Source organism: Oncorhynchus nerka, linkage group LG27 (genome assembly GCF_034236695.1).
Source record: "Oncorhynchus nerka isolate Pitt River linkage group LG27, Oner_Uvic_2.0, whole genome shotgun sequence".
NCBI classification, from domain to species: Eukaryota; Metazoa; Chordata; class Actinopteri; order Salmoniformes; family Salmonidae; genus Oncorhynchus; species Oncorhynchus nerka.
This window is the reverse complement of record NC_088422.1, coordinates 102,635,140-102,656,244: the sequence shown is the minus strand read 5'-3', so window position 1 is coordinate 102,656,244 and position 21,105 is coordinate 102,635,140. Positions and strand designations below refer to the sequence as shown.

The following is a 21,105-nucleotide window of genomic DNA, read 5'->3' as shown; positions in this document are numbered from 1 at the left end:
TCTCTATAGTATAACCATACAGTGATCTCTATAGTATAACCATACAGTGATCTCTATAGTATAACCATACAGTGATCTCTATAGTATAACCACACAGTGATCTCTATAGTATAACCACACAGTGATCTAACCATACAGTGATCTCTGTAGTATAACCATACAGTGATCTAACCATACAGTGATCTCTATAGTATAACCATACAGTGATCTCTATAGTATAACCATACAGTGATCTCTGTAGTATAACCACACAGTGATCTAACCATACAGTGATCTCTGTAGTATAACCATACAGTGATCTAACCATACAGTGATCTCTATAGTATAACCATACAGTGATCTCTATAGTATAACCATACAGTGATCTCTATAGTATAACCATACAGTGATCTCTATAGTATAACCATGCAGTGATCTCTATAGTATAACCACACAGTGATCTAACCATACAGTGATCTCTATAGTATAACCATACAGTGATCTCTATAGTATAACCATACAGTGATCTCTATAGTATAACCATACAGTGATCTCTATAGTATAACCATACAGTGATCTCTATAGTATAACCATGCAGTGATCTCTATAGTATAACCATACAGTGATCTCTATAGTATAACCATACAGTGATCTCTATAGTATAACCATACAGTGATCTCTATAGTATAACCACACAGTGATCTAACCATACAGTGATCTCTATAGTATAACCATACAGTGATCTCTATAGTATAACCATGCAGTGATCTCTATAGTATAACCATGTGATCTCTATAGTATAACCACACAGTGATCTCTATAGTATAACCATACAGTGATCTCTATAGTATAACCATACAGTGATCTCTATAGTATAACCATACAGTGATCTCTATAGTATAACCATACAGTGATCTAACCATACAGTGATCTCTATAGTATAACCATACAGTGATCTAACCACACAGTGATCTCTATAGTATAACCACACAGTGATCTCTATAGTATAACCATGCAGTGATCTCTATAGTATAACCATGCAGTGATCTCTATAGTATAACCATGCAGTGATCTCTATAGTATAACCATACAGTGATCTCTATAGTATAACCATACAGTGATCTCTATAGTATAACCATACAGTGATCTCTATAGTATAACCACACAGTGATCTCTATAGTATAACCATAGTGATCTCTATAGTATAACCATACAGTGATCTCTATAGTATAACCATACAGTGATCTCTATAGTATAACCATACAGTGATCTCTATAGTATAACCATACAGTGATCTCTATAGTATAACCATACAGTGATCTAACCATACAGTGATCTCTATAGTATAACCATACAGTGATCTCTATAGTATAACCATACAGTGATCTAACCATACAGTGATCTCTATAGTATAACCATACAGTGATCTAACCACACAGTGATCTCTATAGTATAACCACACAGTGATCTCTATAGTATAACCATGCAGTGATCTCTATAGTATAACCATGCAGTGATCTCTATAGTATAACCATCCAGTGATCTCTATAGTATAACCATACAGTGATCTCTATAGTATAACCATACAGTGATCTCTATAGTATAACCATACAGTGATCTAACCATACAGTGATCTCTATAGTATAACCATACAGTGATCTCTATAGTATAACCACACAGTGATCTAACCATACAGTGATCTCTATAGTATAACCATACAGTGATCTCTATAGTATAACCATACAGTGATCTCTATAGTATAACCATACAGTGATCTCTATAGTATAACCACACAGTGATCTCTATAGTATAACCATACAGTGATCTAACCATACAGTGATCTCTATAGTATAACCATACAGTGATCTCTATAGTATAACCATACAGTGATCTCTATAGTATAACCATACAGTGATCTAACCATACAGTGATCTCTATAGTATAACCATACAGTGATCTCTATAGTATAACCATACAGTGATCTAACCATACAGTGATCTCTATAGTATAACCATGCAGTGATCTCTATAGTATAACCATACAGTGATCTCTATAGTATAACCACACAGTGATCTAACCATACAGTGATCTCTATAGTATAACCATACAGTGATCTCTATAGTATAACCATACAGTGATCTCTATAGTATAACCATACAGTGATCTCTATAGTATAACCATACAGTGATCTCTATAGTATAACCATACAGTGATCTCTATAGTATAACCATACAGTGATCTCTATAGTATAACCATACAGTGATCTCTATAGTATAACCATACAGTGATCTCTATAGTATAACCATACAGTGATCTCTATAGTATAACCATACAGTGATCTCTATAGTATAACCATACAGTGATCTAACCATACAGTGATCTCTATAGTATAACCATGCAGTGATCTCTATAGTATAACCATACAGTGATCTCTATAGTATAACCATACAGTGATCTCTATAGTATAACCATACAGTGATCTCTATAGTATAACCATACAGTGATCTCTATAGTATAACCATACAGTGATCTCTATAGTATAACCATACAGTGATCTCTGTAGTATAACCATACAGTGATCTCTATAGTATAACCATACAGTGATCTCTATAGTATAACCATACAGTGATCTCTATAGTATAACCATACAGTGATCTCTATAGTATAACCATGCAGTGATCTCTATAGTATAACCATACAGTGATCTAACCATACAGTGATCTCTATAGTATAACCATGCAGTGATCTCTGTAGTATAACCACACAGTGATCTCTATAGTATAACCATACAGTGATCTCTATAGTATAACCATACAGTGATCTAACCATACAGTGATCTCTATAGTATAACCACACAGTGATCTCTATAGTATAACCATACAGTGATCTCTATAGTATAACCATGCAGTGATCTCTATAGTATAACCATGCAGCGATCTCTATAGTATAACCATGCAGTGATCTCTATAGTATAACCATGCAGTGATCTCTATAGTATAACCACAGTGATCTCTATAGTATAACCATACAGTGATCTCTATAGTATAACCACACAGTGATCTCTATAGTATAACCACACAGTGATCTCTATAGTATAACCATGCAGTGATCTCTATAGTATAACCATGCAGTGATCTCTATAGTATAACCATGCAGTGATCTCTATAGTATAACCATACAGTGATCTCTATAGTATAACCACACAGTGATCTCTATAGTATAACCACACAGTGATCTAACCATACAGTGATCTCTATAGTATAACCATACAGTGATCTCTATAGTATAACCACACAGTGATCTCTATAGTATAACCACACAGTGATCTCTATAGTATAACCATACAGTGATCTCTATAGTATAACCATACAGTGATCTCTATAGTATAACCATACAGTGATCTCTATAGTATAACCATACAGTGATCTCTATAGTATAACCATACAGTGATCTCTATAGTATAACCACGCAGTGATCTCTATAGTATAACCATACAGTGATCTCTATAGTATAACCATGCAGTGATCTCTATAGTATAACCATGCAGTGATCTCTATAGTATAACCATGCAGTGATCTCTATAGTATAACCATACAGTGATCTAACCACACAGTGATCTCTATAGTATAACCATACAGTGATCTCTATAGTATAACCATACAGTGATCTCTATAGTATAACCATACAGTGATCTCTATAGTATAACCATGCAGTGATCTCTATAGTATAACCATGCAGTGATCTCTATAGTATAACCATACAGTGATCTCTATAGTATAACCATACAGTGATCTCTATAGTATAACCATGCAGTGATCTCTATAGTATAACCATACAGTGATCTCTATAGTATAACCACGCAGTGATCTCTATAGTATAACCACACAGTGATCTCTATAGTATAACCACACAGTGATCTCTATAGTATAACCACACAGTGATCTCTATAGTATAACCACACAGTGATCTCTATAGTATAACCATGCAGTGATCTCTATAGTATAACCATGCAGTGATCTCTGTAGTATAACCACACAGTGATCTAACCATACAGTGATCTCTATAGTATAACCATACAGTGATCTCTATAGTATAACCATACAGTGATCTCTGTAGTATAACCACACAGTGATCTCTATAGTATAACCACACAGTGATCTAACCATACAGTGATCTCTATAGTATAACCATACAGTGATCTAACCATACAGTGATCTCTGTAGTATAACCATACAGTGATCTAACCATACAGTGATCTCTGTAGTATAACCACACAGTGATCTAACCATACAGTGATCTCTGTAGTATAACCATACAGTGATCTAACCATACAGTGATCTCTATAGTATAACCATACAGTGATCTCTATAGTATAACCACACAGTGATCTCTATAGTATAACCATACAGTGATCTCTGTAGTATAACCATACAGTGATCTAACCATACAGTGATCTCTATAGTATAACCACACAGTGATCTCTATAGTATAACCATACAGTGATCTCTATAGTATAACCATACAGTGATCTCTATAGTATAACCATACAGTGATCTCTATAGTATAACCATACAGTGATCTCTATAGTATAACCATACAGTGATCTCTATAGTATAACCATACAGTGATCTCTATAGTATAACCATACAGTGATCTCTATAGTATAACCACACAGTGATCTAACCATACAGTGATCTCTCTATATAACCATACAGTATAACCATACAGTGATCTCTATAGTATAACCATGCAGTGATCTCTATAGTATAACCATACAGTGATCTCTATAGTATAACCATACAGTGATCTCTATAGTATAACCATGCAGTGATCTCTATAGTATAACCATGCAGTGATCTCTATAGTATAACCACACAGTGATCTCTATAGTATAACCATACAGTGATCTCTATAGTCTCTATATAACCATGCAGTGATCTCTATAGTATAACCATGCAGTGATCTCTATAGTATAACCACACAGTGATCTCTATAGTATAACCATACAGTGATCTCTATAGTATAACCATACAGTGATCTCTATAGTATAACCATGCAGTGATCTCTATAGTATAACCATACAGTGATCTCTATAGTATAACCATACAGTGATCTCTATAGTATAACCACACAGTGATCTAACCATACAGTGATCTCTATAGTATAACCACACAGTGATCTCTATAGTACAGTGATCTCTGTAGTATAACCATACAGTGATCTCTAAGTATAACCATACAGTGATCTCTATAGTATAACCATACAGTGATCTCTATAGTATAACCATACAGTGATCTCTATAGTATAACCACACAGTGATCTCTATAGTATAACCATACAGTGATCTCTATAGTATAACCATACAGTGATCTCTATAGTATAACCATACAGTGATCTCTATAGTATAACCATACAGTGATCTCTATAGTATAACCATAGTGATCTCTATAGTATAACCATGCAGTGATCTCTATAGTATAACCATGCAGTGATCTCTATAGTATAACCATGAGTGATCTCTATAGTATAACCATACAGTGATCTCTATAGTATAACCATACAGTGATCTCTATAGTATAACCATACAGTGATCTCTATAGTATAACCATACAGTGATCTCTATAGTATAACCATACAGTGATCTCTATAGTATAACCATACAGTGATCTCTATAGTATAACCATACAGTGATCTCTATAGTATAACCACACAGTGATCTCTATAGTATAACCATACAGTGATCTCTGTAGTATAACCATGCAGTGATCTCTATAGTATAACCATACAGTGATCTCTATAGTATAACCATACAGTGATCTCTATAGTATAACCACATAGTGATCTCTATAGTATAACCATACAGTGATCTCTATAATATAACCACACAGTGATCTAACCATACAGTGATCTCTGTAGTATAACCATACAGTGATCTAACCATACAGTGATCTCTATAGTATAACCATACAGTGATCTCTATAGTATAACCATACAGTGATCTCTGTAGTATAACCACACAGTGATCTCTATAGTATAACCATACAGTGATCTCTGTAGTATAACCATACAGTGATCTAACCATACAGTGATCTCTATAGTATAACCATACAGTGATCTAACCATACAGTGATCTCTATAGTATAACCATACAGTGATCTCTATAGTATAACCATACAGTGATCTCTATAGTATAACCATACAGTGATCTCTATATAACCATACAGTGATCTCTATAACCATGCAGTGATCTCTATAGTATAACCATACAGTGATCTCTAACCATACAGTGATCTCTGTAGTATAACCATACAGTGATCTCTATAGTATAACCATACAGTGATCTCTATAGTATAACCATACAGTGATCTCTATAGTATAACCATACAGTGATCTCTGTAGTATAACCATACAGTGATCTCTGTAGTATAACCATACAGTGATCTCTAAGTATAACCATACAGTGATCTCTGTATATACCATACAGTGATCAGTGATCTCTGTAGTATAACCATACAGTGATCTAACCATACAGTGATCTCTGTAGTATAACCACACAGTGATCTCTATAGTGATAATAACCACACAGTGATCTCTATAGTATAACCATACAGTGATCTCTATAGTATAACCATATGATCTCTATAGTATAACCACACAGTGATCTCTATAGTATAACCATACAGTGATCTCTATAGTATAACCATACAGTGATCTCTATAGTATAACCATACAGTGATCTCTATAGTATAACCATACAGTGATCTCTATAGTATAACCATGCAGTGATCTAACCATACAGTGATCTCTATAGTATAACCACACAGTGATCTCTATAGTATAACCATACAGTGATCTCTATAGTATAACCATACAGTGATCTCTACAGTATAACCATACAGTGATCTCTACAGTATAACCATACAGTGATCTCTATAGTATAACCACACAGTGATCTCTATAGTATAACCATACAGTGATCTCTATAGTATAACCATGCAGTGATCTCTATAGTATAACCACACAGTGATCTCTATAGTATAACCATACAGTGATCTCTATAGTATAACCATACAGTGATCTCTATAGTATAACCATACAGTGATCTCTATAGTATAACCATGCAGTGATCTCTATAGTATAACCACACAGTGATCTCTATAGTATAACCACACAGTGATCTCTATAGTATAACCATACAGTGATCTCTATAGTATAACCACACAGTGATCTCTATAGTATAACCACACAGTGATCTCTATAGTATAACCACACAGTGATCACTGTATGGTTATACTATAGAGATCACTGTAGCCCAGTCAGCAGAGAGTTGCAGTCGTCTAGATGGGAGAGGACCAGAGGGGAGCCCAGTCAACAGAGAGTTGCAGTCATCTAGATGGGAGAGGACCAGAGGGGAGCCCAGTCATCAGAGAGTTGCAGTAGTCTAGATGTGAACCTAAACACACTACAGTCAACTGAGCCTTAAATAAAACACTGAACCTAAACACACTACAGTCAACTGGGCCTTAAATAAAACACTGTGAACCTAAACACACTACAGTCAACTGGACCTTTAAATAAAACACTGTGAACCTAAACACACTACAGTCAACTGGGCCTTAAATAAAACACTGTGAACCTAAACACACTACAGTCAACTGGGCCTTAAATAAAGCACAGTGAACCTAAATAAACACAAAATGCGCACATGGCTGTGGAATGCGGAGGGCTTTGATTTGTCTGACGAGCACCACAGCAGCTCCGAGGCTTCACATCAAAACAAAGAGCTGGTGAGAGAGAGAGCAACAGAGCGAGGAAAAAAACCGGCCTGTCTGGTTGAGAACAGAAAAACAAAGATTATGGACGAGGAACCAGTGAGCTCCCAAGATTTACACCCACTCATATGTCTGATGAGGAAGTTAGCGTCTTCAGTCAGCAGCTCACAGTTGAGATGTTTTTGTTTTCGTGTGTCTCACCATCTAGATGGGTACAGCTGGTCTACACCATCTAGATGGGTACAGCTGGTCTACACCGTCTAGATGGGTACAGCTGGTCTACACCATCGCAAATTCTCGTTCAACCAAGTTATTGCTGGAAATAGCCCTTTTTCAAAGCTCCTATCGCAGAATATAACAAACACCCAACATTGAACTTAGTTGGTGCTTCCTGCTTTAGTTTTTGCTTGTAAGCAGGAATCTGGAGGACAGAATTGTGGTCATATTTGCCAAATGGAAGGTGAGGGAGAGCTTTGTACGTGTCTCTCTGTGTGGAGTCAAGGTGGTCTAGAGTTGGGGGGGTTCCCCTCTGGTTGCACATTTTAACATGCTGGTAGAAATTGGGTCAAATGGATTTCAGTTTCCCTGCATTAAAGTCCCCGGCCACTAGGGGCGCAGCCTCCTGATGAGCGTTTTCCTGTTTGCTTATTGCCTTATTCAGCTCATTGAGTGCGGTTTTATTCCCAGCATCGGTTTGTGGTAGTAAATGGACAGCTATGAAAAATATATATATATACATATAAATACCTCTAAGTAAATAGTGTAGTCTACAGCTTATCATGAGAAACTCTACCTCAGGTGAGCAAAACCTAGAGACTTCCTTTAATATTAGATTTCGTGCACCAGCTGTTCTTTACAAATAGACACAGATCGCCACCCCTTGTCTTACCGGAGGCGGCTGTTCTGTCTTACCGGAGGCGGCTGTTCTGTCTTACCGGAGGCGGCTGTTCTGTCTTACCGGAGGCGGCTGTTCTGTCTTGCCGATGCAGGGAAAACCCCGCCAACTTGATGTTATCCCTGTTGTCGTTCAGCCGCGGCTCGGTGAAACATCAAATATTACCGTTTTTAATGTCCCATTGGTAGGATATTCGTGATTGGGTGTTTACTGGTTAAAACTACAGGTCCACGATGTGAGGATATATTGGTGTTTACTGGTTAAAACTACAGGTCCACAATGTGAGGATATATTGGTGTTTACTGGTTAAAACTACAGGTCCACGATGTGAGGATACCCCTGGGTGTTTACTCTGGGTTGTAGTGTATTGTGGGGCAGTGTTGGCGTGAGTAAGGTGGACCCAGGTACCTCTGGGTGTTTACTCTGGGTTGTAGTGTATTGTGGGGCAGTGTTGGCGTGAGTAAGGTGGACCCAGGTACCTCTGGGTGTTTACTCTGGGTTGTAGTGTATTGTGGGGCAGTGTTGGCGTGAGTAAGGTGGACCCAGGTACCTCTGGGTGTTTACTCTGGGTTGTAGTGTATTGTGGGGCAGTGTTGGCGTGAGTAAGGTGGACCCAGGTACCTCTGGGTGTTTACTCTGGGTTGTAGTGTATTGTAGTGTATTGGACCCAGGTGGGGGGTTGTAGTGTATTGTGGGGCAGTGTTGGCGTGAGTAAGGTGGACCCAGGTACCTCTGGACCTGGGTTGTAGTGTATTGTGGGGCAGTGTTGGCGTGAGTAAGGTGGACCCAGGTACCTCTGGGTGTTTACTCTGGGTTGTAGTGCATTGTGGGGCAGTGTTGGCGTGTCTGTAGGCAAAGAGAGACTGTTGTCAAAGGGTGTTAACTCTGACCTGCAATCTGAAGAGCAAATGTAAACTTTCTCCCACTTTAAAATGTTAATTTAGTTATGTATTGATGTCAGTGGCAGACTAAGTGAAAATGTGACTTAAATGGAAGTTCGGATTCACTCCTTAATTTGTGATATCAACTCTGAGCCTCACAGCCAACCTGTCTGTTACACCACCTCAACAATATGTCTGTTAACGTGTGTAAAACTCTGAGCCTCACTGTTCAACACTAACATCACTGTATAACAGTTAAATATCACATGTCAACGATATCTCCTTTCCTGTTTCCAGAGAGACCTCCAGCATCCCTCTCATCCCGCTGGGTCTGAAGGAGACTAAAGAGATGGACTTCTCTGTGTCCTTCAAGGTAGTACAGACCTCCGTTTCACTACTTCTTCACTACCTGTACATTTCAGATCATCTTATCCAGACCGACGTGCATTCAGTCAGGTTCTCTTATCCAGACCGACGTGCATTCAGTCAGGTTCTCTTATCCAGACCGACGTGCATTCAGTCAGGTTCTCTTATCCAGACCGACGTGCATTCAGTCAGGTTCTCTCATCCAGACCGACGTGCATTCAGTCAGGTTCTCTTATTCAGTCAGGTTCTCTTATCCAGACCGACGTGCATTCAGTCAGGTTCTCTTATCCAGACCGACGTGCATTCAGTCAGGTTCTCTTATCCAGACCGACGTGCATTCAGTCAGGTTCTCTCATCCAGACCGACGTGCATTCAGTCAGGTTCTCTCATCCAGACCGACGTGCATTCAGTCAGGTTCTCTTATCCAGACCGACGTGCATTCAGTCAGGTTCTCTTATCCAGACCGACAGTCAGGTTCTCTTATCCAGACCGACGTGCATTCAGTCAGGTTCTCTCATCCAGACCGACGTGCATTCAGTCAGGTTCTCTTATCCAGACCGACGTGCATTCAGTCAGGTTCTCTTATCCAGACCGACGTGCATTCAGTCAGGTTCTCTTATCCAGACCGACAGTCAGGTTCTCTTATCCAGACCGACGTGCATTCAGTCAGGTTCTCTTATCCAGACCGACGTGCATTCAGTCAGGTTCTCTTATCCAGACCGACAGTCAGGTTCTCTTATCCAGACCGACATGCATTGTCAGGTTCTCTTATCCAGACCGACATGCATTCAGTCAGGTTCTCTTATCCAGACCGACGTGCATTCAGTCAGGTTCTCTTATCCAGACCGACGTGCATTCAGTCAGGTTCTCTTATCCAGACCGACGTGCATTCAGTCAGGTTCTCTCCAGACCGACGTGCATTCAGTCAGGTTCTTATCCAGACCGACGTGCATTCAGTCAGGTTCTCTTATCCAGACCGACGTGCATTCAGTCAGGTTCTCTTATCCAGACCGACGTGCATTCAGTCAGGTTATCCAGACCGACGTGCATTCAGTCAGGTTCTCTTATCCAGACCGACGTGCATTCAGTCAGGTTCTCTTATCCATCAGGTTCTCTTATCCAGACCGACGTGCATTCAGTCAGGTTCTCTTATCCAGACCGACGTGCATTCAGTCAGGTTCTCTTATCCAGACCGACGTGCATTCAGTCAGGTTCTCTTATCCAGACCGACGTGCATTCAGTCAGGTTCTCTTATCCAGACCGACGTGCATTCAGTCAGGTTCTCTTATCCAGACCGACGTGCATTCAGTCAGGTTCTCTTATCCAGACCGACGTGCATTCAGTCAGGTTCTCTTATCCAGACCGACGTGCATTCAGTCAGGTTCTCTTATCCAGACCGACGTGCAGACCGACGTGCATTCAGTCAGGTTCTCTTATCCAGACCGACGTGCATTCAGTCAGGTTCTCTTATCCAGACCGACGTGCATTCAGTCAGGTTCTCTCATCCAGACCGACGTGCATTCAGTCAGGTTCTCTTATCCAGACCGACGTGCATTCAGTCAGGTTCTCTTATCCAGACCGACGTGCATTCAGTCAGGTTCTCTTATCCAGACCGACGTGCATTCAGTCAGGTTCTCTTATCCAGACCGACGTGCATTCAGTCAGGTTCTCTTATCCAGACCGACGTGCATTCAGTCAGGTTCTCTTATCCAGACCGACATGCATTCAGTCAGGTTCTCTTATCCAGACCGACGTGCATTCAGTCAGGTTCTCTTATCCAGACCGACAGTCAGGTTCTCTTATCCAGACCGACAGTCAGGTTCTCTTATCCAGACCGACGTGCATTCAGTCAGGTTCTCTTATCCAGACCGACGTGCATTCAGTCAGGTTCTCTTATCCAGACCGACGTGCATTCAGTCAGGTTCTCTTATCCAGACCGACGTGCATTCAGTCAGGTTCTCTTATCCAGACCGACGTGCATTCAGTCAGGTTCTCTCATCCAGACCGACATGCATTCAGTCAGGTTCTCTTATCCAGACCGACGTGCATTCAGTCAGGTTCTCTTATCCAGACCGACAGTCAGGTTCTCTTATCCAGACCGACATGCATTCAGTCAGGTTCTCTTATCCAGACCGACGTGCATTCAGTCAGGTTCTCTTATCCAGACCGACGTGCATTCAGTCAGGTTCTCTTATCCAGACCGACGTGCATTCAGTCAGGTTCTCTTATCCAGACCGACGTGCATTCAGTCAGGTTCTCTTATCCAGACCGTGCATTCAGTCAGGTTCTCTTCAGACCGACGTGCATTCAGTCAGGTTCTCTTATCCAGACCGACGTGCATTCAGTCAGGTTCTCTTATCCAGACCGACGTGCATTCAGTCAGGTTCTCTTATCCAGACCGACGTGCATTCAGTCAGGTTCTCTCATCCAGACCGACATGCATTCAGTCAGGTTCTCTTATCCAGACCGACGTGCATTCAGTCAGGTTCTCTTAGGTTCTCTCTTATCCAGACCGACAGTCAGGTTCTCTTATCCAGACCGACGTGCATTCAGTCAGGTTCTCTTATCCAGACCGACGTGCATTCAGTCAGGTTCTCTTATCCAGACCGACGTGCATTCAGTCAGGTTCTCTTATCCAGACCGACGTGCATTCAGTCAGGTTCTCTCATCCAGACCGACGTGCATTCAGTCAGGTTCTCTTAGGTTCTCTTCTCTTATCCAGACCGACGTGCATTCAGTCAGGTTCTCTTATCCAGACCGACGTGCATTCAGTCAGGTTCTCTTATCCAGACCGACGTGCATTCAGTCAGGTTCTCTTATCCAGACCGACGTGCATTCAGTCAGGTTCTCTTATCCAGACCGACGTGCATTCAGTCAGGTTCTCTTATCCAGACCGACGTGCATTCAGTCAGGTTCTCTTATCCAGACCGACGTGCATTCAGTCAGGTTCTCTTATCCAGACCGACGTGCATTCAGTCAGGTTCTCTTATCCAGACCGACGTGCATTCAGTCAGGTTCTCTCTCCAGACTCTCATCCAGACCGACGTGCATTCAGTCAGGTTCTCTCATCCAGACCGACGTGCATTCAGTCAGGTTCTCTTATCCAGACCGACGTGCATTCAGTCAGGTTCTCTCTATCCAGACCGACGTGCATTCAGTCAGGTTCTCTTATCCAGACCGATTCAGTCAGGTTCTCTTATCCAGACCGACGTGCATTCAGTCAGGTTCTCTTATCCAGACCGACATGCATTCAGTCAGGTTCTCTTATCCAGACCGACGTGCATTCAGTCAGGTTCTCTCATCCAGACCGACGTGCATTCAGTCAGGTTCTCTTATCCAGACCGACGTGCATTCAGTCAGGTTCTCTTATCCAGACCGACGTGCATTCAGTCAGGTTCTCTCATCCAGACCGACGTGCATTCAGTCAGGTTCTCTTATCCAGACCGACGTGATTCAGTCAGGTTCTCTTATCCAGACCGACGTGCATTCAGTCAGGTTCTCTTATCCAGACCGACGTGCATTCAGTCAGGTTCTCTTATCCAGACCGACGTGCATTCAGTCAGGTTCTCTTATCCAGACCGACGTGCATTCAGTCAGGTTCTCTTATCCAGACCGACGTGCATTCAGTCAGGTTCTCTTATCCAGACCGACGTGCATTCAGTCAGGTTCTCTTATCCAGACCGATGCATTCAGTCAGGTTCTCTTATCCAGACCGACGTGCATCAGGTTCAGTCAGGGTTCTCTTATCCAGACCGACGTGCATTCAGTCAGGTTCTCTTATCCAGACCGACGTGCATTCAGTCAGGTTCTCTTATCCAGACCGACGTGCATTCAGTCAGGTTCTCTTATCCAGACCGACGTGCATTCAGTCAGGTTCTCTTATCCAGACCGACGTGCATTCAGTCAGGTTCTCTCATCCAGACCGACGTGCATTCAGTCAGGTTCTCTTATCCAGACCGACGTGCATTCAGTCAGGTTCTCTTATCCAGACCGACGTGCATTCAGTCAGGTTCTCTTATCCAGACCGACGTGCATTCAGTCAGGTTCTCTTATCCAGACCGACGTGCATTCAGTCAGGTTCTCTTATCCAGACCGACGTGCATTCAGTCAGGTTCTCTTATCCAGACCGACGTGCATTCAGTCAGGTTCTCTTATCCAGACCGATTCAGTCAGGTTCTCTTATTCAGTCAGGTTCTCTTATCCAGACCGACGTGCATTCAGTCAGGTTCTCTTATCCAGACCGACGTGCATTCAGTCAGGTTCTCTTATCCAGACCGACGTGCATTCAGTCAGGTTCTCTTATCCAGACCGACGTGCATTCAGTCAGGTTCTCTCATCCAGACCGACGTGCATTCAGTCAGGTTCTCTTATCCAGACCGACGTGCATTCAGTCAGGTTCTCTTATCCAGACCGACGTGCATTCAGTCAGGTTCTCTTATCCAGACCGACGTGCATTCAGTCAGGTTCTCTTATCCAGACCGACGTGCATTCAGTCAGGTTCTCTCCAGACCGACGTGCATTCAGTCAGGTTCTCTTATCCAGACCAGACCGACGTGCATTCAGTCAGGTTCTCTTATCCAGACCGACGTGCATTCAGTCAGGTTCTCTTATCCAGACCGACGTGCATTCAGTCAGGTTCTCTTATCCAGACCGACGTGCATTCAGTCAGGTTCTCTTATCCAGACCGACGTGCATTCAGTCAGGTTCTCTTATCCAGACCGACGTGCATTCAGTCAGGTTCTCTTATCCAGACCGACGTGCATTCAGTCAGGTTCTCTTATCCAGACCGACGTGCATTCAGTCAGGTTCTCTTATCCAGACCGACGTGCATTCAGTCAGGTTCTCTTATCCAGACCGACAGTCGTGCATTCAGTCAGGTTCTCTTATCCAGACCGACGTGCATTCAGTCAGGTTCTCTTATCCAGACCGACGTGCATTCAGTCAGGTTCTCTTATCCAGACCGACGTGCATTCAGTCAGGTTCTCTTATCCAGACCGACGTGCATTCAGTCAGGTTCTCTTATCCAGACCGACGTGCATTCAGTCAGGTTCTCTTATCCAGACCGACGTGCATTCAGTCAGGTTCTCTTATCCAGACCGACAGTCAGGTTCTCTTATCCAGACCGACATTCAGTCAGGTTCTCTTATGCATTCAGTCAGGTTCTCTTATCCAGACCGACGTGCATTCAGTCAGGTTCTCTTATCCAGACCGACGTGCATTCAGTCAGGTTCTCTTATCCAGACCGACGTGCATTCAGTCAGGTTCTCTTATCCAGACCGACGTGCATTCAGTCAGGTTCTCTTATCCAGACCGACGTGCATTCAGTCAGGTTCTCTTATCCAGACCGACATGCATTCAGTCAGGTTCTCTTATCCAGACCGACGTGCATTCAGTCAGGTTCTCTTATCCAGACCGACGTGCATTCAGTCAGGTTCTCTTATCCAGACCGACGTGCATTCAGTCAGGTTCTCTTATCCAGACCGACGTGCATTCAGTCAGGTTCTCTTATCCAGACCGACAGTCAGGTTCTCTTATCCAGACCGACAGTCAGGTTCTCTTATCCAGACCGACGTGCATTCAGTCAGGTTCTCTTATCCAGACCGACGTGCATTCAGTCAGGTTCTCTTATCCAGACCGACGTGCATTCAGTCAGGTTCTCTTATCCAGACCGACGTGCATTCAGTCAGGTTCTCTCATCCAGACCGACGTGCATTCAGTCAGGTTCTCTTATCCAGACCGTTGCATTCAGTCAGGTTCTCTTATCCAGACCGACGTGCATTCAGTCAGGTTCTCTTATCCAGACCGACGTGCATTCAGTCAGGTTCTCTTATCCAGACCGACGTGCATTCAGCATTCAGACCGACGTGCATCAGGGTTCTCTTATCCAACCGATTTGCATTCAGTCAGGTTCTCTTATCCAGACCGTGCATTCAGTCAGGTTCTCTTATCCAGACCGACGTGCATTCAGTCAGGTTCTCTCATCCAGACCGACAGTCAGGTTCTCTTATCCAGACCGACGTGCATTCAGTCAGGTTCTCTTATCCAGACCGACGTGCATTCAGTCAGGTTCTCTCATCCAGACCGACGTGCATTCAGTCAGGTTCTCTCATCCAGACCGACGTGCATTCAGTCAGGTTCTCTTATCCAGACCGACATGCATTCAGTCAGGTTCTCTTATCCAGACCGACATGCATTCAGTCAGGTTCTCTTATCCAGACCGACCTGTCGGTTTGGGTAAGAGAACCTGACTGAATGTATGTCGGTCTGGATAAGAGAACCTGACTGTAGGTCGGTCTGGATGAGAGACTGTACGTCGGTTCTCTCATCCAGACCGACCTACAGTCAGGTTCTCTCATCCAGACCGACGTACAGTCAGGGCATTCAGCTAAGGTACAGCAGCTGTTTCACAATTCATTGATATCAATTCCTTTGACAACGATCTCTATTCTCCATTTGTTCACTAGTATGTACTGGATATATAAGCTATAGGTTGTGTCCCAAATTGCAACCTACTCCCTATTTTATGCACTACTGTTGGCCCCTGGTCAAAAGTAGTGCACTACGGGGGGAATACAGTGCCATCGGGACCTAAACCATTTGTTCAGCATTTCATCAGGTTCAGTAGATTCAAGTTTAACCCTGTGATGTTTTGACCCTGAGCAAACAGCTTTATTATTGTCAACTAGGTCACAGCATTGTCAACCAGGAAATGACAACCGCACACTTAGCCTACCGGTGGTGGGGAATACCATGATGTCACCTTTATACCGCTGTGAGGTGCAGATAAGGACTTGACAGTATCTAGACAATTGACTTAGGCTACGTCCCAAATGGGACCCTATTCCCCAGATTGACCAGAGCCCTTGTGGGCCTCCCTTGTGGGCCTCCCTTGTGGGCCTCCCTTGTGGGCCTCCCTTTTGGGCCTTGGTCAAACATAGTGCACTAGGGAATAGGGTGCCATTTAAGACGTGGCCTTCCTGTATCTGTCTGTTAAGTGGGTCCTACTTCTAGCCTGAAATCAACTAGCTTTAATGACCAGGTGTCAGTGACTTACTGTCTGGCTGCTAGTCAGGAGACACAACACTGATCGTCACGCGGCTAGAGAGACACTGACGCTGGGTTCGGCTCAGGTTGGGTTGGGTCTGGGGAGAGGTGAGGTTTGGTTGGGTCTGGGGAGAGGTGAGGTTTGGTTGGGTCTGGGGAGAGGTGAGGTTTGGTTGGGTCTTGGGAGAGGTGAGGTTTGGTTGGGTCTTGGGAGAGGTGAGGTTTGGTTGGGTCTTGGGAGAGGTGAGGTTTGGTTGGGTCTTGGGAGAGGTGAGGTTTGGTTGGGTCTTGGGAGAGGTGAGGTTTGGGTTGGGTCTTGGGAGAGGTGAGGTTTGGTTGGGTCTTGGGAGAGGTGAGGTTTGGTTGGGTCTTGGGAGAGGTGAGGTTTGGTTGGGTCTTGGGAGAGGTGAGGTTCGGCTGGGTCTGGGGAGAGGTGAGGTTCGGCTGGGTCTGGGGAGAGGTGAGGTGTGGTGGGTCTGGGGAGGGGAGGTTGGCTGGGTCTGGGGAGAGGTCAGGTTTGGCTGGGTCTGGGGAGGGTCAGGTTTGGCTGGTTCTGGGGAGGGGTCAGGTGTGGTTGGTTCTGGGGAGGGGTCAGGTGTGGTTGGTTCTGGGGAGGGGTCAGGTGTGGTTGGTTCTGGGGAGGGGTCAGGTGTGGTTGGTTCTGGGGAGGGGTCAGGTGTGGTTGGTTCTGGGGAGGGGTCAGGTGTGGTTGGTTCTGGGGAGGGGTCAGGTGTGGTTGGTTCTGGGGAGGGGTCAGGTGTGGTTGGTTCTGGGGAGGGGTCAGGTGTGGTTGGTTCTGGGGAGGGGTCAGGTGTGGTTGGTTCTGGGGAGGGGTCAGGTTTGGCTGGTTCTAGGGAGGGGTCAGGTTTGGTTGGGTGTTGGGAGAGGTCAGGTGCACACATGTTAAAGCACCCTGGACTGGTGTTTTGATGGGCTGTTGGCTCTATAACACAGTGGGTGGTGTTTTGATGGGTCGTTGGCTCAATATCACAGTGGGTGGTGTTTTGATGGGTCTGTGACTCTATAGGACAGTGGATGGTGTTTTGATGGGTCGGTGGCTCTATAGGACAATGGATGGTGTTTTGATGGGTCGGTGGCTCTATAGGACAGTGGATGGTGTTTTGATGGGTCGGTGGCTGGACTTCACAAAACTTTATAAGTCTTGTGTGTTGATGGTCTCTCTGTTCTGGTGTGTTGATGATGGTCTCTCTGTTCTGGTGTGTTGACGATGGTCTCCTCTCTGTTCTAGTGTGTTGACGATGGTCTCTCTGTTCTGGTGTGTTGACGATGGTCTCCTCTCTGTTCTGGTGTGTTGATGATGGTCTCCTCTCTGTTCCGGTGTGTTGACGATGGTCTCCTCTCTGTTCCGGTGTGTTGACGATGGTCTCCTCTCTGTTCCGGTGTGTTGACGATGGTCTCCTCTCTGTTCTGGTGTGTTGACGATGGTCTTCTCTCTGTTCTGGTGTGTTGACGATGGTCTTCTCTCTGTTCTGGTGTGTTGACGATGGTCTCCTCTCTGTTCTGGTGTGTTGACGATGGTCTCCTCTCTGTTCTGGTGTGTTGACGATGGTCTCCTCTCTGTTCCGGTGTGTTGACGATGGTCTCCTCTCTGTTCCGGTGTGTTGACGATGGTCTCCTCTCTGTTCCGGTGTGTTGACGATGGTCTCTTCTCTGTTCCGGTGTGTTGACGATGGTCTCCTCTCTTCTGGTGTGTTGACGATGGTCTCCTCTCTGTTCTGGTGTGTTTTTCCAGGACTTCATCCTGGAGCATTACAGTGAAGATGGCTCCAGCTTCGAGGAGGAGATCGCCGACCTGATGGACCTGAGACAGGTACTTTCACCATCGGTCTCATAGAAATCTACGTTGTCAGAGTGAAACTGGGTTCTCTATGGAATCACCCACCACACAGAGAACGGTCTTGTTGTATTTTGACCCTCTTTCCCCACCGTACCCACAGGCCTGTCGTACCCCCAGTCGCAATGATGCCGGCATCGAGACCCTGGCCAAGTACTTCAGCCACATACCTCTACTGGAGAGCCGCTTCTTCTCCGCTACCCGCCAGATGGGCATCTTCTTTACTTGGTACGTTCCACCTCACTGTCTCCAATGCCCCGTCAATCATGGTCTGACCCAGCCCAGGGGTCCAGGTATCTATAGTATCTTCACCTCACTGTCTCCAATGCCCCGTCAATCATGGTCTGACCCAGCCCAGGGGTCCAGGTATCTATAGTATCTTCACCTCACTGTCTCCAATGCCCCGTCAATCATGGTCTGACCCAGCCATGGGGTCCAGGTATCTATAGTATCTTCACCTCACTGTCTCCAATGCCCCGTCAATCATGGTCTGACCCAGCCCAGGGGTCCAGGTATCTATAGTATCTTCACCTGACTGTCTCAATGCACATCTTGCCAGTCCTGTCTGGTCCAGCGACAGTGGGTTTGTGCCCATAGGCAACGTTGTTGCTGGTGAGGACCTGCCTTACAACAGGCCTACAAGCCCTCAGTCCAGCCTCTCTCAGCCTATTGCAGACAGTCTGAGCACTGATGGAGGGTTTATACCCATAGGTGATGTCTGGTGAGGACCTGCCTTACAACAGGCCTACAAGCCCTCAGTTCAGCCTCTCTCAGCATATTGTGGACAGTCTGAGCACTGATGGAGGGCCTCTCTCCAGGGGTCAACATGTCTGTCTCTCCAGGGGTCAACCTGTCTGTCTCTCCAGGGGTCATCATGGTGTTATGGTTCCACTAGTGACCTCTCTGTCTGTCTCTCCAGGGGTCAACATGGTGTTATGATACCACTAGTGACCTCTCTGTCTGTCTCTCCAGGGGTCAACATGGTGTTGTGATACCACTAGTGACCTCTCTCTGTCTGTCTCTCCAGGGGTCAACACGGTGTTATGATACCACTAGTGACCTCTCTCTGTCTCTCCAGGGGTCAACATGGTGTTATGATACCACTAGTGACCTCTCTCTGTCTCTCCAGGGGTCAACATGGTGTTATGATACCACTAGTGACCTCTCTGTCTGTCTCTCCAGGGGTCAACATGGTGTTATGGTTCCACTAGTGACCTCTCTCTATCTGTCTCTCCAGGGGTCAACATGGTGTTATGGTTCCACTAGTGACCTCTCTCTGTCTCTCCAGGGGTCAACATGGTGTTATGATACCACTAGTGACCTCTCTCTGTCTGTCTCTCCTGGGGTCAACATGGTGTTATGGTACCACTAGTGACCTCTCTCTGTCTGTCTCTCCAGGGGTCAACATGGTGTTATGATACCACTAGTGACCTCTCTCTGTCTGTCTCTCCAGGGGTCAACATGGTGTTATGGTACCACTAGTGACCTCTCTCTGTCTGTCTCTCCAGGGGTCAACATGGTGTTATGATACCACTAGTGACCTCTCTCTGTCTGTCTCTCCAGGGGTCAACATGGTGTTATGGTACCACTAGTGACCTCTCTGTCTGTCTCTCCAGGGGTCAACATGGTGTTATGGTACCACTAGTGACCTCTCTCTGTCTGTCTCTCCAGGGGTCAACATGGTGTTATGATACCACTAGTGACCTCTCTCTGTCTGTCTCTCCAGGGGTCAACATGGTGTTATGGTACCACTAGTGACCTCTCTGTCTGTCTCTCCAGGGGTCAACATGGCGTTATGGTACCACTAGTGACCTCTCTCTCTCTGTCTCTCTCCCAGGTATGACTCGTTCACAGGTGTTCCAGTGTGCCAGCAGAACGTGTCTCTGGAGAAGGCCAGTATTCTGTTCAACATCGGCGCCCTCTACACCCAGATCGGCACGCGTTGCAACCGCCAGACGGGCTCCGGCCTCCAGGATGCCATCACAGCCTTCCAGAAAGCTGCAGGTGAGGGGACACTAGAACCACAGTCGGCTGTGTCCCACGTGACACCTTATTCCCTCTATGTAGGGAATAGGGTGCCATTTTGGACAACACCAGTGGCCATTATGACACAGCTTGTCTCTAGTCATTGCCAGTAACACTGGTGGAATATACAGTACACTGGGTTGGATTACAAGAGGTTTAGAAGTTTTGACTTAGTTTATACATTTTGTAAGTTTGTAGGTCCCTTATCCCACAGTTGGTGCCGTGACCAGTTCTCTCCTTGTGTAATCTTTGTTTAACGATAGGAAAACAGCCTGTCAGAGAAAGCCA

The 21,105-nt window shown here is 44.6% G+C and overlaps 1 protein-coding gene across 1 annotated transcript in view; it reads left to right on the top strand.

Annotated features, from left to right (window-relative positions):
- rhpn2 (rhophilin, Rho GTPase binding protein 2) overlaps nucleotides 1–21,105 on the top strand; it is a 123,233-nt gene that overhangs the window by 68,937 nt on the left and 33,191 nt on the right. Inside the window, exons 4-7 of the mRNA XM_065012492.1 lie at nucleotides 9,825–9,900; nucleotides 18,691–18,768; nucleotides 18,896–19,020; nucleotides 20,630–20,796. Coding sequence (XP_064868564.1) covers nucleotides 9,825–9,900; nucleotides 18,691–18,768; nucleotides 18,896–19,020; nucleotides 20,630–20,796 — 446 coding nt within the window. The remainder of the gene's footprint in view (nucleotides 1–9,824; nucleotides 9,901–18,690; nucleotides 18,769–18,895; nucleotides 19,021–20,629; nucleotides 20,797–21,105) is intronic.